Source organism: Leopardus geoffroyi, chromosome A1 (genome assembly GCF_018350155.1).
Source record: "Leopardus geoffroyi isolate Oge1 chromosome A1, O.geoffroyi_Oge1_pat1.0, whole genome shotgun sequence".
NCBI classification, from domain to species: domain Eukaryota; kingdom Metazoa; phylum Chordata; class Mammalia; order Carnivora; family Felidae; genus Leopardus; species Leopardus geoffroyi.
Window position 1 is genome coordinate 209,566,053 of NC_059326.1, and position 16,884 is coordinate 209,582,936.

Genomic DNA, 16,884 nt, shown 5'->3' on the forward strand with positions numbered 1-16,884 from the left:
AGAGACTGGAGCCTGATTCAGATTCTGTGTCTCCCTCTCCCTCTCCCTCTGCCCCTCCCCTGCTCACGCTCTGTCTCTCTCTGCCTTTCAATAATAAATAAACGTTTAAAAAAAATTAAAAAAAAAAAGATTTTCCTCTAACAGTTGTGTTTCAAAGGTATACAAGAACTATTCTAGAACAGTCTTTTCTGGAAAAAAAGGTACAATTAACCCTTGGACAATATGGGTTTGAGTCACTCAAGTCCCATTACACGCAAAATTTTTTTGATGAATATAGTACAGTACTATAAATTTATTTTTCTTACGATTTTTTAATATGAAATTTATTGTCAAATTGGTTTCCATACAACACCCAGTGCTCATCCCAACAGGTGCCCTCCTCAATGCCCATCACCCACCCTCCCACCCCCTATCAATCCTCAGTTTATTTTCAGTTTTTAAGAGTCTCTTATGGTTTGGCTCTCTCCCACTCTCCCTCTCTAACTTATTTTTTTCCTTCCCCTCCCCCATGGTCTTCTATTAAGTTTCTCAGGATCCACATAAGAGTGAAAACATGCAGTATCTGTCTTTCTCTGTATGACTTATTTCACTTAGCATAACACTCTCCAGTTCCATCCACATTGCTACAAAAGGCCGTATTTCATTCGTTCTCATTGCCAAGTAGTATTCCATTGTGTATACAAACCACAATTTCTTTATCCATTCATCAGTTGATGGACATTTAGGCTCTTTCTATAATTTGGCTATTGTTGAAAGTGCTGTTATAAACATTGGGGTACGAGTGCCCCTATGCATCAACACTCCTGTGTCCCTTGGGTAAATTCCTAGCAGTGCAATTGCTGGGTCGTAGGGTAGATCTATTTTTAATTTTTTGAGGAAACTCCATACTGTTTTCTAGAGCGGCTGCACCAGTTTGCATTCCCACCAGCAGTGCAAGAGAGTTCCCGTTTCTCCACATCCTCTCCAGCATCTATAGTTTCCTGGTTTGTTCATTTTAGCCACCTGACTGGTGTGAGGTGGTATCTCAGTGTGGTTTTGATTTGCATTTCCCTGATGAGGAGTGACATTGAGCATCTTCTCATGTGCCTGTTGGCCATCTGGATGTCTTCTTTAGAGAAGTGTCTATTCATGTTTTCTACCCATTTCTTCACTGGATTGTTTGTTTTTCGGGTATGGAGTTTGGTGAGTTCTTTATAGATTTTGGATACTAGCGCTTTATCCGATATGTCATTTGCAAATATCTTTTCCCATTCCATCGGTTGCCTTTTAGTTTTGTTGATTGTTTCCTTTGAAGTGCAGAAGCTTTTTATCTTTATGAGGTCCCAATAATTCATTTTTGCTTTTAATTCCCTTGCCTCTGGAGATGTGTTGGGTAAGAAGTTGCTGCGGCCAAGGTCAAAGAGGTTTTTGCCTGCTTTCTCCTCAAGGATTTTGATGGCTTCCTGTCTTACATTTAGGTCTTTCATCCATTTTGAGTTTATTTTTATGAATGGTGTAAGAAAGTGGCCCAGTTTCATTCTTCTGCATGTTGCTGTCCAGTTCTCCCAGCACCATTTGTCAAAGAGACAGTCTTTTTTCCATTGGATATTCTTTCCTGCTTTGTCAAAGATTAGTTGGCCATACTTGTGGGTCCAATTCTGGAGTCTCTATTCTATTCCCTTGGTCTATGTGTCTGTTTTTATGCCAATACCATCCTGTCTTGATGATTACAGCTTTGTAGTAGAGGCTAAAGTCTGGGATTGTGATGCCTCCTGCTTTGGCTATTTGGGGTCTTTTGTGGTTCCATACAAATTTTAGGATTGCTTGTTCTAGCTTTGAGAAGAATGCTGGTGCAATTTTGATTGAGATTGCATTGAGTGTGTAGATAGCTTTGGGTAGTATTGACATTTTAACAATATTCTTCCAATCCATGAACACAGAATGTTTTTCCATTTATTTGTATCTTCTTCAATTTCCTTCATAAGCTTTGTATAGTTTTCAGCATACAGATCTTTTACATCTTGGGCAGACCCATAATCAGTGAAGAAATTGAATCAGTTATCAAAAATCTCCCAACAGATAAGAGTCCAGGACCAGATGGCTTCCCTGGAGAATTCTACCAGACATTGAAAGCAGAGATAATACATATCCTTCTCAAGCTGTTCCAAAAAATAGAAAGGGAAGGGAAACTTCCAGACTCATTCTATGAAGTCAACATTACTTTGATTCCTAAATCAGACAGAGACCCAGCAAAAAAAGAGAACTACAGGCCAATATCCCTGATGAAGATGGATGCAAAAATTCTTAATACAATACTAGCAAATCTAATTCGACAGCATATAAAAAGAATTATTCACCATGGTCAAGTGGGATTCATTCCTGGGCTGCAGGGCTGGTTCAACATTCACAAATCAGTCAATGTGATACATCACATTAATAAAAAGAAAAGATAAGAACCATATGATCCTGTCAATTGATGCAGAAAAAGCATTTGACAAAATTCAGCATCCTTTCTTAATAAAAACCCTCGAGAAAGTCGGGATAGAAGAACATACTTAAACATCATAAAAGCCATTTATGAAAAGCCCACAGCTAATACCATCCTCAATGGGGAAAAACTGAGAGCTTTCTTCCTGAGATCAGGAACATGACAGGGATGTCCACTCTCACCGCTGTTGTTTAACATAGTGTTGGAGGTTCTAGCATCAGCAATCAGACAACAAAAGGAAATCAAAGGCATCAAAATTGGCAAAGATGAAGTTAAGCTTTCACTTTTTGCAGATGAGATGATACCATACATGGAAAATCCGATAGACTCCACCAAAAGTCTGCTAGAACTGATACATGAATTGAGCAAAGTCGCAGGATACAAAGTTAATGTACAGAAATCAGTTGCATTCTTTTTTTTTTTTAATATATGAAATTTATTGTCAAATTGGTTTCCATACAACACCCAGTGCTCATCCCAAAAGATGCCCTCCTCAATACCCATCGCCCACCCTCTCCTCCCTCCCACCCCCCATCAACCCTCAGTTTGTTCTCAGTTTTTAACAGTCTCTTATGCTTTGGCTCTCTCCCACTCTAACCTCCTTTTTTTTTTTTTTTTTTTTTCCCCTCCCCCATGGGTTTCTGTTAAGTTTCTCAGGATCCACATAAGAGTGAAACCATATGGTATCTGTCTTTCTCTGTATGGCTTATTTCACTTAGCATCACACTCTCCAGTTCCATCCACGTTGCTACAAAAGGCCATATTTCATTTTTTCTCATTGCCACGTAGTATTCCATTGTGTATATAAACCACAATTTCTTTATCCATTCATCAGTTGATGGACATTTAGGCTCTTTCCATAATTTGGCTATTGTTGAGAGTGCTGCTATGAACATTGGGGTACAAGTGCCCCTATGCATTAGTACTCCTGTGTCCCTTGGGTAAATTCCTAGCAGTGCTATTGCTGGGTCATAGGGTAGGTCTATTTTTAATTTTCTGAGGAACCTCCACACTGCTTTCCAGAGCGGCTGCACCAATTTACATTCCCACCAACAGTGCAAGAGGGTTCCCGTTTCTCCACATCCTCTCCAGCATCTATAGTCTCCTGATTTGTTCATTTTGGCCACTCTGACTGGCGTGAGGTGATACCTGAGTGTGGTTTTGATTTGTATTTCCCTGATAAGGAGCGACGTTGAACATCTTTTCATGTGCCTGTTGGCCATCCGGATGTCTTCTTTAGAGAATTGTCTATTCATGTTTTCTGCCCATTTCTTCACTGGGTTATTTGTTTTTCGGGTGTGGAGTTTGGTGAGCTCTTTATAGATTTTGGATACTAGCCCTTTGTCCGATATGTCATTTGCAAATATCTTTTCCCATTCCGTTGGTTGCCTTTTAGTTTTGTTGGTTGTTTCCTTTGCTGTGCAGAAGCTTTTTATCTTCATAAGGTCCCAGTAATTCATTTTTGCTTTTAATTCCCTTGCCTTTGGGGATGTGTCGAGTAAGAGATTGCTACTGCTGAGGTCAGAGAGGTCTTTTCCTGCTTTCTCCTCTAAGGTTTTGATGGTTTCCTGTCTCACATTCAGGTCCTTTATCCATTTTGAGTTTATTTTTGTGAATGGTGTGAGAAAGTGGTCTAGTTTCAACCTTCTGCATGTTGCTGTCCAGTTCTCCCAGCACCATTTGTTAAAGAGACTGTCTTTTTTCCATTGGATGTTGTTTCCTGCTTTGTCAAAGATGAGTTGGCCATATGTTTGTGGGTCTAGTTCTGGGGTTTCTATTCTATTCCGTTGGTCTATGTGTCTGTTTGTGTGCCAATACCATGCTGTCTTGATGATGACAGCTTTGTAGTAGAGGCTAAAGTCTGGGATTGTGATGCCTCATGCTTTGGTCTTCTTCAAAATTACTTTGGCTATTCGGGGCCTTTTGTGGTTCCATATGAATTTTAGGATTGCTTGTTCTAGTTTCGAGAAGAATGCTCGTGCAATTTTGATTGGGATTGCGTTGAATGTGTAGATAGCTTTGGGTAGTATTGACATTTTGACAATATTTATTCTTCCAATCCATGAGCAGGGAATGTCTTTCCATTTCTTTAAATCTTCTTCAATTACCTTCATAAGCTTTCTATAGTTTTCAGCATACAGATCTTTTACATCTTTGGTTAGATTTATTCCTAGGTATTTTATGCTTCTTGGTGCAATTGTGAACGGGATCAGTTTCTTTATTTGTCTTTCTGTTGCTTCATTGTTAGTGTATAAGAATGCAACTGATTTCTGTACATTGATTTTGTATCCTGCAACTTTGCTGAATTCATGTATCAGTTCTAGCAGACTTTTGGTGGAGTCTATCGGATTTTCCATGTATAGTATCATGTCATCTGCAAAAAGTGAAAGCTTGACTTCATCTTTGCCAATTTTGATGCCTTTGATTTCCTTTTGTTGTCTGATTGCTGATGCTAGAACTTCCAACACTATGTTAAACAACAGCGGTGAGAGTGGGCATCCCTGTCGTGTTCCTGATCTCAGGGAAAAAGCTCTCAGTTTTTCCCCATTGAGGATGATGTTAGCTGTGGGCTTTTCATAAATGGCTTTTATGATCTTTAAGTATGTTCCTTCTATCCCGACTTTCTCAAGGGTTTTTATTAAGAAAGGGTGCTGGATTTTGTCGAAGGCCTTTTCTGCATCGATTGACAGGATCATATGGTTCTTCTCTTTTTTTTTGTTAATGTGATGTATCACGTTGATTGATTTGCAAATGTTGAACCAGCCCTGCACCCCAGGAATGAATCCCACTTGGTCATGGTGAATAATTCTTTTTATATGCTGTTGAATTCGATTTGCTAGTATCTTATTGAGAATTTTTGCATCCATATTCATCAGGGATATTGGCCTGTAGTTCTCTTTTTTTACTGGGTCTCTGTCTGGTTTAGGAATCAAAGTAATACTGGCTTCATAGAATGAGTCTGGAAGTTTTCCTTCCCTTTCTATTTCTTTGAATAGCTTGAGAAGGGTAGGTATTATCTCTGCTTTAAACATCTGGTAGAACTCCCCTGGAAGCCATCTGGTCCTGGACTCTTATTTGTTGGGAGATTTTTGATAACCGATTCATTTCTTCGCTGGTTACGGGTCTGTTCAAGCTTTCTATTTCCTCCTGATTGAGTTTTGGAAGAGTGTGGGTGTTTAGGAATTTGTCCATTTCTTCCAGGTTGTCCAATTTGTTGGCATATAATTTTTCATAGTATTCCCTGATAATTGTTTGTATCTCTGAGGGATTGGTTGTAATCATTCCATTTTCATTCATGATTTTATCTATTTGGGTCATCTCCCTTTTCTTTTTGAGAAGCCTGGCTAGAGGTTTGTCAATTTTGTTTATTTTTTCAAAAAACCAACTCTTGGTTTCGTTGATCTGCTCTACAGTTTTTTTCGATTCTATATTGTTTATTTCTGCTCTGATCTTTATTATTTCTCTTCTTCTGCTGGGTTTAGTCTGCCTTTGCTGTTCTGCTTCTATTTCCTTTAGGTGTGCTGTTAGATTTTGTATTTGGGATTTTTCTTGTTTCTTGAGATAGGCCTGGATTGCAATGTATTTTCCTCTCAGGACTGCCTTCGCTCTGTCCCAAAGCGTTTGGATTGTTGTATTTTCATTTTCGTTTGTTTCCATGTATTTTTTAATTTCTTCTCTAATTGCCTGGTTGACCCACTCATTCTTTAGTAGGGTGTTCTTTAACCTCCATGCTTTTGGAGGTTTTCCAGACTTTTTCCTGTGGTTGATTTCAAGCTTCATAGCATTGTGGTCTGAAAGTATGCATGGTATGATTTCAATTCTTGTATACGTATGAAGGGCTGTTCGTGACCAAGTATGCGATGTTTCTTGGAGAATGTTCCATGTGCACTCGAGAAGAAAGTATATTCTGTTGCTTTGGGATGCAGAGTTCTAAATATATCTGTCAAGTCCATCTGACCCAATGTATCATTCAGGGCCCTTGTTTCTTGATTGACCGTGTGTCTAGATGATCTATCCATTTCTGTAAGTGGAGTGTTAAAGTCCCCTGCAATTCCCACATTGTTATCAATAAGGTTGCTTATGTTTGTGAGTAATTGTTTTATATATTTGGGGACTCCGGTATTCGGCGCATAGACATTTATAATTGTTAGCTCTTCCTGATGGATAGACCCTGTAATTATTATATAATGCCCTTCTTCATCTCTTGTTACAGCCTTTAATTTAAAGTTTGTCTGATATAAGTATGGCTACTCCAGCTTTCTTTTGGCTTCCAGTAGCATGGTAAATAGTTCTCCATCCCCTCACTCTCAATCTAAAGGTGTCCTCAGGTCTAAAATGAGTCTCTTGTAGACAGCAAATAGTTGGGTCTTGTTTTTTTATCCATTCTGATACCCTATGTCTTTTGGTTGGTGCATTTAATCCATTTACATTCAGTGTTATTATAGAAAGATACAGGTTTAGAGTCATTGTGATGTCTGTATGGTTTATGCTTGTAGTGATGTCTCTGGTACTTTGTCTCACAGGGTCCCCCTTAGGATCTCTTGTAGGGCTGGTTTAGCGGTGACAAATTCCTTCAGTTTTTGTTTGTTTGGGAAGACCTTTATCTCTCCTTTTATTCTAAATGACAGACTTGCTGGATAAAGGATTCTCGGCTGCATATTTTTCTGTTTAGCACAGTGAAGATCTCGTGCCAATTCTTTCTGGCCTGCCAAGTTTCAAAAGAGAGATCCGTCACGAGTCTTATAGGTCTCCCTTTATATGTGAGGGCATGTTTATCCCTTGCTGCTTTCAGAATTTTCTCTTTATCCTTGCATTTTGCCAGTTTCACTATGATATGTCGTGCAGAAGATCGATTCAAGTTACGTCTGAAGGGAGTTCTCTGTGCCTCTTAGATTTCAATGCCTTTTTCCTTCCCCAGTTCAGGGAAGTTCTCAGCTATAATTTCTTCAAGTACCCCTTCAGCACCTTTCCCTCTCTCTTCCTCCTCTGGGATACCAATTATGCGTATATTATTTCTTTTTAGTGTATCACTTAGTTCTCTAATTTTCCCCTCATACTCCTGGATTTTTTTTTATCTCTCTTTCTCTCAGCTTCCTCTTTTTCCATAACTTTATCTTCTAGTTCACCTAATCTCTCCTCTGCCTCTTCAATCCGAGCTGTCGTCGTTTCCATTTTGTTTTGCATTTCGTTTAAAGCTCTTTTCAGCTCCTCGTGACTGTTCCTTAGTCCCTTGATCTCTGTAGCAAGAGATTCTCTGCTGTCCTCTATACTGTTTTCAAGCCCAGCGATTAATTTCATGACTATTATTCTAAATTCACTTTCTGTTATATTATTTAAATCCTTTTTGATCAGCTCATTAGCTGTTGTTATTTCCTGGAGATTCTTCTGAGGGGAATTCTTCCGCTTGGTCATTTTGGATAGTCCCTGGAGTGGTGAGGACCTGCAGGGCACTTCCCCTGTGCTGTGGTGTATAACTGGAGTTGGTGGGCGGGGCCGCAGTCCGACCTGATGTCTGCCCCCAGCCCATCGCTGGGGCCACAGTCAGACTGGTGTGTGCCTTCTCTTCCCCTCTCCTAGGGGCGGGATTCACTGTGGGGTGGCGTGGCCCGTCTGGGCTACTTGCACACTGCCAGGCGTGTGATGCTGGGGATCTGGCGTATTAGCTGGGGTGGGTAGGCAAGGTGCACGGGGGCAGGAGGGGCAGGCTTAGCTCGCTTCTCCTTAGGTGATCCACTTCAGGAGGGGCCCTGTGGCAGCGGGAGGGAGTCAGATCCGCTGCCGGAGGTTTGGCTCCGCAGAAGCACAAAGTTGGGTGTGTGCGCGGAGCGAGCAAGTTCCCTGGCAGGAACTGGTTCCCCTTGGGATTTTGGCTGGGGGATGGGCGGGGGAGATGGCGCTGGCGAGCGCCTTGTTCCCCACCAAACTGAGCTCTGTCGTCCGGGGGCTCAGCAGCTCTCCCTCCCTTTGTCCTCCAGCCTTCCCGCTTTCCGAGCAGAGCTGTTAACTTATGACCTCCCAGACGCTAAGTCGCGCTTGCTGTCCGAACACAGTCCGTCGGCCCCTCCGCTATTGCCAGCCAGACTCGGGGGCTCTGCTTGGCCGGCGAGCCGCCCCTCCGCCCCGGCTCCCTCCCGCCAGTCCATGGAGCGCGCACCGCCTCGCCGTCCTTCCTACCCTCTTCCGTGGGCCTCTCGTCTGCGCTTGGCTCCGGAGACTCCGTTCTGCTAATCCTCTGGCGGTTTTCTGGGTTATTTAGGCAGGTGTAGGTGGAATCTAAGTGATCAGCAGGACGCGCGGTGAGCCCAGCGTCCTCCTACGCCGCCATCTTCCCTCTCTCCTCGCCAAAATAATTTCATTGAAACGAGGATTATTTTCAGTTCCCCATATAGGGCGATCTGGAGAGGAGAGCTTGATCCAGCGAGACCAGATAGAATGTTCTAACACAACCTCCAGAGTAATTAACAGGCATTATCTACCCAAGGAATGGAACAAATAGGAAGTTCAGGTTCTAAGGAGCTGCCTTGTTTGTGCCAGTGGCCCCACGCTAGCTCTTTATTAATTGCACCACCTGGGATGCTGATAGCGAACTGAGCTTTGGAACATTTCAGGCCTGGCATGGAATGCAGTTTTTAGACAAGTGTCTTGTGGTTCAGAAATCCGATTTCACAGCTTATCTTCCGTTAGATTAAAGTGTTTACGGTGTGTCTGGAGCTGGAGTAAGTTCCTGCGGGTGACCAAGAGCAGGGGCCTCCTCTCTCCTCTCATTAATTTGCTGATGCCTAACTGCACTGACGCAGCGGTGAGATACCCCAGTTGCATTCTTAAACACTAATAATGAAGCAACAGAAAGACAAATAAAGAAACTGATCCAATTCACAATTGCACCAAGAATTATGATTTTCTTAACATTGTCTTTTCTGTAGCTTACTTTATTGTAAGAATATAGTATGCAATACATATAACATACAAAGTATGTGTTAATTGACCATTTATGTAATTGGCAGGGTTTCTGGTCGACAGTAGTAGGCTATTAGTAGTTATGTTTCTAAGGAGTCAAGTTATATGTGGATTTTCAACTGCACAGGGGTTGTTGCTCCTACCCCCTTGTTGAAAGGTTAACTGAAGTGGATACATTACTTAAAGTTGCCTGTGTTCATCCTCTAACAGATTTCTAATAGTGTATGAAATGCTTTTAATTCTCTCATAGAACAGATTCATCCAGTTCTGTCTTTTAAACTTCTTTTACAGAGACTGCAGTATGTTTTTAGTGCTTAGAAATCTTGCTGAATGGGGTAACATAGCATAGCCTTACTTTAGAAAACTTCGCTGTTAATAGAATTTATCTCTTTGCTACGTTCTGGAAACAAAGGCCAGTAAAGTTGTCTTAAAAAAAGCAAGTCAGTCGTAATGCCTGTTTTTCATGAATTTTCCAAGTAATGTTTTGTTATTGAGCTTATTAGTATTACATTTGATAAAAGACAAATATTATTGCTGAAAGGGAATGAATGTGCACCCAAATAATCTAAATGCAACTTAATATGTTCTTTTCTTTTTAGAGACATGGTCAATTTATTTGGATATAATAGGCCTGCTCCCTTAGTTTATGAAATCAATTTCCTTAGAAAACATTTGAGTACCTGCTGTATTTAAGGAATCATCCCCACATATTTTATTAAAAAAACCCAAAAATTTATTTTGATCTTTAACTTTTATTCCTAAGTAAGCATTTTTTTGCTAGCATTTAATTATAAACTTTGGGATTTGTTTGGAAATGAAATGTTTATAATACTGTCGTTTCACATTTAATGATGATAAAAGGAGTTTGCTCTACTCATCTTAGAATTAAGCAATTTTTGTAACCCATATTTTCTCTAGTTTTAATTCCATTCTGGATCATTAAATTTAGTGACAAAAAAATATTTCTGGTATAGCTAATCAGAATAATTGCACAGGTCTCAAACTCAGATGCATGCAGGGACCAGGAAACTAATAAATGTGTGAACTTTCCTGGATTGTAACACCATAGGGAAGGGACCGTGGCTGACTAGACATTATATCTCCCTTAATAAAATGGCATTCATACGAGTCACTGTGCTGATGACAAATGTGTCTGGTGGCTGAAAAGTACACAGTGATAGGCGTTAGGGTTTAAATTTCCTGAAAACTTCCAGAAAGCCTTAAAGTAGAAAGAAAGGGTGATCAAAATATTCAGATTGTAGACAACTAATTTGTTTTTTTCTTGATTGTGTTTTTTATTTACACGCTTCCACATAGTGGCCAGATCTCTGCATTTAAAGATCCGTCTTCCTCAGTTCCACCTTTCATATCAAATGGAGTCAGTGTGTCTTCACAAACACCTATGCCAACACCACAGCAGACCCAGAGAAATGAACCCAGGGCTCAATTACCAGATTCTTCAGATTCTGTGAGGCAGATGCTCCAAGATGAAATGTTTAAATTAGTTCAGGTAAGTACATATCCATATAAATAAGTAAATCGACATGTGTGATACATATGTAAGGGTTTGAAATATGAACAAACTTTTAGAAACTAGAAACGGACAAGTTGAAATTAAGTTGCAGGGTTTCTCTGCTTGGGCACTCAGTGCTCCTGTATTATTTTTTAATAATTGGAGGGAACCTGTATTTTTTTAACCTGTGGTGTTTCCCTATTGGTGTGTTTCATTAAGTACAAATTCTTCTATTGGGCTTGAAGGACCCACAGCCAGTTTTTACCTTCCCTCTTTTCCCATCATACTCTCATGGGTCCAGTGGTTCCCAGAGTGTGGTCCCTGGATCAGGAGCATCAGCATCACTTAGATGTTAGAAATACAAATTCTCTGGCCCCCATTCCAGACCTGTTGAAATCAGAAGCTCTGGGATGGGGCTCAGCAAAGAGTGCTTTAAGTCCCCTAGGTGATTCTGAATCATGCTAAAGTTTGACAACTAACACACTCACCTGTCCTCATTATAGCTGCTATTAATTTCCCTTGCCATTTTTTTTTTTTTTCAACATTTATTTATTTTTGGGACAGAGAGAGACAGAGCATGAACGGGGGAGGGGCAGAGAGAGAGGGAGACACAGAATCGGAAACAGGCTCCAGGCTCTGAGCCATCAGCCCAGAGCCCGACGCGGGGCTCGAACTCACGGACCGCGAGATCGTGACCTGGCTGAAGTCGGACGCTTAACCGACTGCGCCACCCAGGCGCCCCTTTCCCTTGCCATTTAAGCCAGTGTTTGTGCTAGTGGTTCCTAGGCTTTTCTGCATCCTGAAATCACCTTGTCATCTTAAAAAATACTAATCCCCAGATAATCTGATTTTATTGCTGTGTGGTGTGGCGTGGCCGTGGGGATTTTTAAATGCTTCTCAGGTGATTCTAATGTGCAGCAGAGTTTATCATCCACTGGTGCATGCCTTTGCCTTTCACCTAGTCAGCCTTTCTATGGAATTCTTCATTCTTCACCTGTTTGCTAATCTTTGCTTTTTTTTCCTACTGAAAACCTGGTCACAACACACTCATTTTAGGACTTCTTTAATTATCCTCATTTCATCCCATCAGATCACTACTTTATGGTCCCCGGGATGTTTATGTAAACTGCTTTATTGATAGTCCCAAGTCTCATTATGATTTTATATTTCCAGTTGACAGCTTCTTGAAAGCGGGGAGCTATTCTTTTCTTCCTTTAAAAAGAATCTCTCCCAGCTTTGCTTCCTGCTCAGCATTCATGGGTCTGACAGGTAGTAAGACAAAAGTATGACTGTTGTGGGAGCGCTTGGGTGTGGCTCAGCCGGCTTAGCTGACTTTGGCTCAGCTCATGATCTCACAGCTCTGTGAGTTTGAGCCCCATGTCATACTCTGTGCTGACAGCTCAGAGCCTGGAGCCTGCTTTAGATTCTGTGTCTCCATCTTTTTCTGCCCCTCTCCTGCTCATGCTCTGATTCTATCTCTCAACAAACAAACAAACAAACAAGCAAACAAACACTAAAAGTATGACTGTTGTGAAATACTCAGATGATTGTTGTTGATTCTTTAGATTCTTTTCATTATATTCTAAAATGTTTAAATTTTATTTTATTCTAGCTGCAACAGATCAACTTCATGAGCCTAATGCAAATAGTAGGATCATCCTTTGCCAACCTCCCAGATACACATCAACTTCTACAGCAGTCTCAGCCTGTTCGTTTGGTGGGAAGCCAAGTATCAAACCCCACAAGAGGGAGTAGTGATGTTGATGACACCAGTAGAAATTTTAAGGAGAAATCTTTTATTAAGCCACAGTCCATGGGAGAGTATACCAGAGAGCCTGGTGAGAAGAGTCCACACTGCCATAAAGGAATTGTGCAGGATGATCAAAATAGTAATGGAAATGTGCAGGTAATACATTTAAAAATATCATTAAAAATGGTTCTAGTAGCTCAGTTGTTGGCTTTTTGTGATTTGAGCAAATAACTTTTTAGCACTTATTATATTCCACCCCCTTCAAAACACTTTGAACATCATTAACAAAATAAGACGTTTGTAATATATTCTAAACTTACATAATAGCTTTTTTTCTCTTCTAGAATATACCACATGGGAGTATTCCTTTATGTGAGTCAGAAGGCCCACCTCAGAATACAGGATTAACTCCAGCATCTCAAAGCTTACCAACTCCTGCACTGTCTTCAGCTCCTGCTGGAACTACTGCCCTCTACCTTTTGTCCCCATCTTCTGCCATTCTGAAGACACCTAGACTAATCCCAGCTGCAAAAACCTTCAGGCCTGGTGATGGTTTTCCTTTGCTTCAGTTTCAGCCTAAGCATGAATTTAAGCCCCTTTCCTTCCATACAGGAAGAGCCCCACAAGTTCCCTTCAGGCCCCCACCACAGCCCAGAGAGGCTTGGGGATTATCTGATTCCTTCCAGCCTCCATTGCTACAGAAAGCAATGCACATGACTTCAGTGCCCCATCTGAATTTGAGCCAGTATAATACTGAAGCCACAAAAAAAGCAATGGAGCAGAAGAAATGGGCAGAATCTGTAATTACAGATATCCCTAAGCGTGTGAACGTGGATCAGTGTGTTGGACATGAAAATTTGACATCTCAACAGGACTCTTCAGTGTTTATAAAACCAGAAAAACTACTTGATGTTAAGCCAGGGTCCCTTGAAATATGGCCTCAGAATTCCTTCGGACTTCCATTATTGCACCTGCAACTTAAGCCTCCTTATGTATTTTCCTCTGCCTCAACAGCATCAGTAACAATTCCCTCAATACCTATGAGAACTGTAGCAGAAGAAAGAAAATACCCAAGGCTTTCATTACTTCATTCATGCCTATCCCCGGAAAATACGGTAATGATTGTGGCAGAGTGATGCAAAAGCAGTCCTGCATTTTTCATACCATAAATCCTATACGTGCAATTGCACTACATTCCTTTTTTTTTTTTTTGTAATTTTTAAATTTTATTTAAATCCAAGTTAACATATAGTGTAGTAATGATTTCAGGAGTAGAATTTAGTGATTCATCACTTACATGTGACACCCAGTGCTCATCCCAACAAGTGTCCTTAATGCCCCTTGTCCATTTAGCCCATCCCCCCACCCAACACCTCAGTTTGTTCTCTGTATTGAAGAGTCTCTTATGGCTTTCCACATTTCTTTTTTAAAAATAATGCTTCTAAAATTTTTTAAATAAAACTAATGCTTCTGTTATTGGAAATAACATAAAAATCCAGTTTAAAATGGTAATTAGGTATTTTAAAGCTTTTGGATCTGTCTTGTATACCAATACTAGAATTTGTCAGACTTTTTCATAGGTATTTCTTCTGCTCAGACAAGAAATAAGTAAAATAAAATGATAGGTATTCTTGTTCATATGGGTAAAGGTGTGTGTGTGTGTAGAGAAAGGGAGAGCACACGTACAAGTGTGCACACATATTATTTAACATTCCTAGTAATTGTGATATGATTGCCTTCAAATCGGTTACAGTTTAAAATTGTTAAATAGACCCAGGTCTGTAAGTAGTTGTACATAATGGTGTATTTTTAAAGTAGTTAAGAGGTTGAATGTTTATAAACCCACAAAATCCCCTTTAAAGTTGTAAGCTTTAGTTTATGAAATTCAAATTGTTTACGCTCTAATTTTTTAAGTCAGTAGTACTGTCTTAGGAAGGTAATTGAAATTCTCTGGTACACTTTTAATTTTAAGATTTGAAGATAGTACTGGGAAAAGAAATGGTCACTCTTTAGAAGTACTTATCATGCCGCCTTTTTTTCTGAACATATTATGAACAAAAAGGATTAAAGGTACAGAAAAGTAAACATTTTGAGGGGGATTTAAATAAATTTTTTTTTATTAGAACAGTATAATGAACCAAGTTCTATCATCTGACATCAATATTTGTCAACACACTGTTAATCTATCCCATCCATAACCTCTACTTGTCTGTATCCTCCCTGTTCCGAAGAATTTTAAGTCAAATGATAGACATTATGTATTTTATTTATAAGATTTTTAACATAGAATAGAAATTAAGAAGGTGAGGACTTCCAGCTTAGCTTCTGAAGTAGGAGGACCCAGCTGGAATTTCTGGCACTCTAAACTTATTTATTCTTTAAGCTCTAGTTACTCATTTTACAAATCCAAATCAATTTGTTATCTTTGACATGTTCTGTCTCTCACATTTTAATTTAAACAAAGGTTTTTCTCAAAAATTTTTAATGTATTACATAATTGAGGTTTATAACTTTAAATTATTATGCTTTATTTCTTATAGTACAAAAACCCACAACTTATTCCCCTTGAGAACCTCATTGCATTCAAACAAAGCCAAGAGAAACTAGCACCTAATTTATTTGAACAAGGCGATTTTGGACACCTTCGGCTTCTAAAGGTCAAAATAGAACCATCTGAAGTGAGACAAGGAAAGGACAGTAAAAAAAGGCAAGTTTTAAGTGGAATTTTATTTGAGACTATCACTTATCTGCAAATTTATTATTAGTTGAAAAAATATAGTTAGAAAAGTGAAAGTTATCTGGTTCAACCTCCCAGCCTGTACACAATTGAATATTCTATTTTCATATCAAGTGTCATGCATTTGAACACGTCTTGTGATGAGGAAAATTCCTATATTGTGACAGATAAATACTGTTATTTTTTCCATTTTATTAAGGAATTCCTTACTGGATTTCTTTTTTTTTTTTTTTTTTTTTTTAATGTTTTTAACGTTTATTTATTATTGAAAGATAGAGTCAGAGTGTGAGCAGGGGAGGGGCAGAGGGAGAGGGAGACACAGAATCTGAAGCAGGCTCCAGGCTCTGAGCTGTCAGCACAGAGCCCGACATGGGGCTCGGACTCACAAACCACGAGATCATGACCTGAGCTGAAGTCGGAGGCTTAACTGACTGAGCCACCCAGGCGCCCCCTTACTGGATTTCTTAGGCCAGAAGATTCTTTTACATTTTTCTGTAACATTATGAGCAGTTTTATTTTGTAGGATAAACATTTGGCATCTCATGCAATATTCCATGTACTATCTAATACACTGAAGTAATATTGTTATTCATCTTACCATATCCTCCAGATTCTTACATAAGGAGCAGGGGGGTAAGTGATGTGACTTGTTTCAGGACACTAAGAAACATGCATGTAAAAAAGCAAGGCTGTGACTTCTAATAAAGAACATTTATAATGTTTTATTCATAATGGGTATTCAAAAATGTATTGACTGGTAGATTATTACTGAGCCCAGAAAATATTTTTAAAATTTCACATTTATCAGACCCTAAAATCTGATACCAGTGCCCTTTTTCCAGAAATTGTTCCTTCCTTCCATCTTTTTCAGGTATTCCCTCTTCAAAGTAAGTCTTCTTGACTTTTTGGGCCTTCTTTCCTCCTTGCTGGGATTTCAAGGTCACTTAAGTGTGCTTAACTTCTTCAAAAGGGTCAGTGGAGGTATCCCATAGGGCTTCTGAGGTCAGCTTAGAGTCTGCAGAAAAGAGAGTTTGAAAATTACCTAAAAGGTATGACTCTGACCTGAGATTCCAGAAAAAGTTCAGTAGTTGAGGAACTAGAAACAGCTTTCGTGTGTCGCTGACATTTGCTTATATTTGCTTGTGTTCTAGCAGAGTATCCTGCTAATTTAATTATATACCATTGAAAATAATTTATTGGGGCGCCTGGGTGGCGCAGTCGGTTAAGCGTCCGACTTCAGCCAGGTCACGATCTCGCGGTCCATGGGTTCGAGCCCCGCGTCGGGCTCTGGGCTGATGGCTCAGAGCCTGGAGCCTGTTTCCGATTCTGTGTCTCCCTCTCTCTCTGCCCCTCCCCCATTCATGCTCTGTCTCTCTCTGTCCCAAAAATAAATAAACGTTGAAAAAAAAAAAAAAAAGAAAATAATTTATTGACATAATTTTGATAACTGTCTCCCTGTA

The 16,884-nt window shown here is 39.9% G+C and overlaps 1 protein-coding gene across 11 annotated transcripts in view; it reads left to right on the forward strand.

Annotated features, from left to right (window-relative positions):
- Nucleotides 1–16,884, forward strand: part of CPLANE1 (ciliogenesis and planar polarity effector complex subunit 1) — a 149,477-nt gene that overhangs the window by 74,077 nt on the left and 58,516 nt on the right. For all 11 annotated transcript variants that reach the window (XM_045439900.1, XM_045439895.1, XM_045439934.1 and 8 more), the window contains 4 exons: nucleotides 10,742–10,934; nucleotides 12,550–12,843; nucleotides 13,032–13,802; nucleotides 15,228–15,394. In XM_045439900.1, coding sequence (XP_045295856.1) covers nucleotides 10,742–10,934; nucleotides 12,550–12,843; nucleotides 13,032–13,802; nucleotides 15,228–15,394 — 1,425 coding nt within the window. The remainder of the gene's footprint in view (nucleotides 1–10,741; nucleotides 10,935–12,549; nucleotides 12,844–13,031; nucleotides 13,803–15,227; nucleotides 15,395–16,884) is intronic.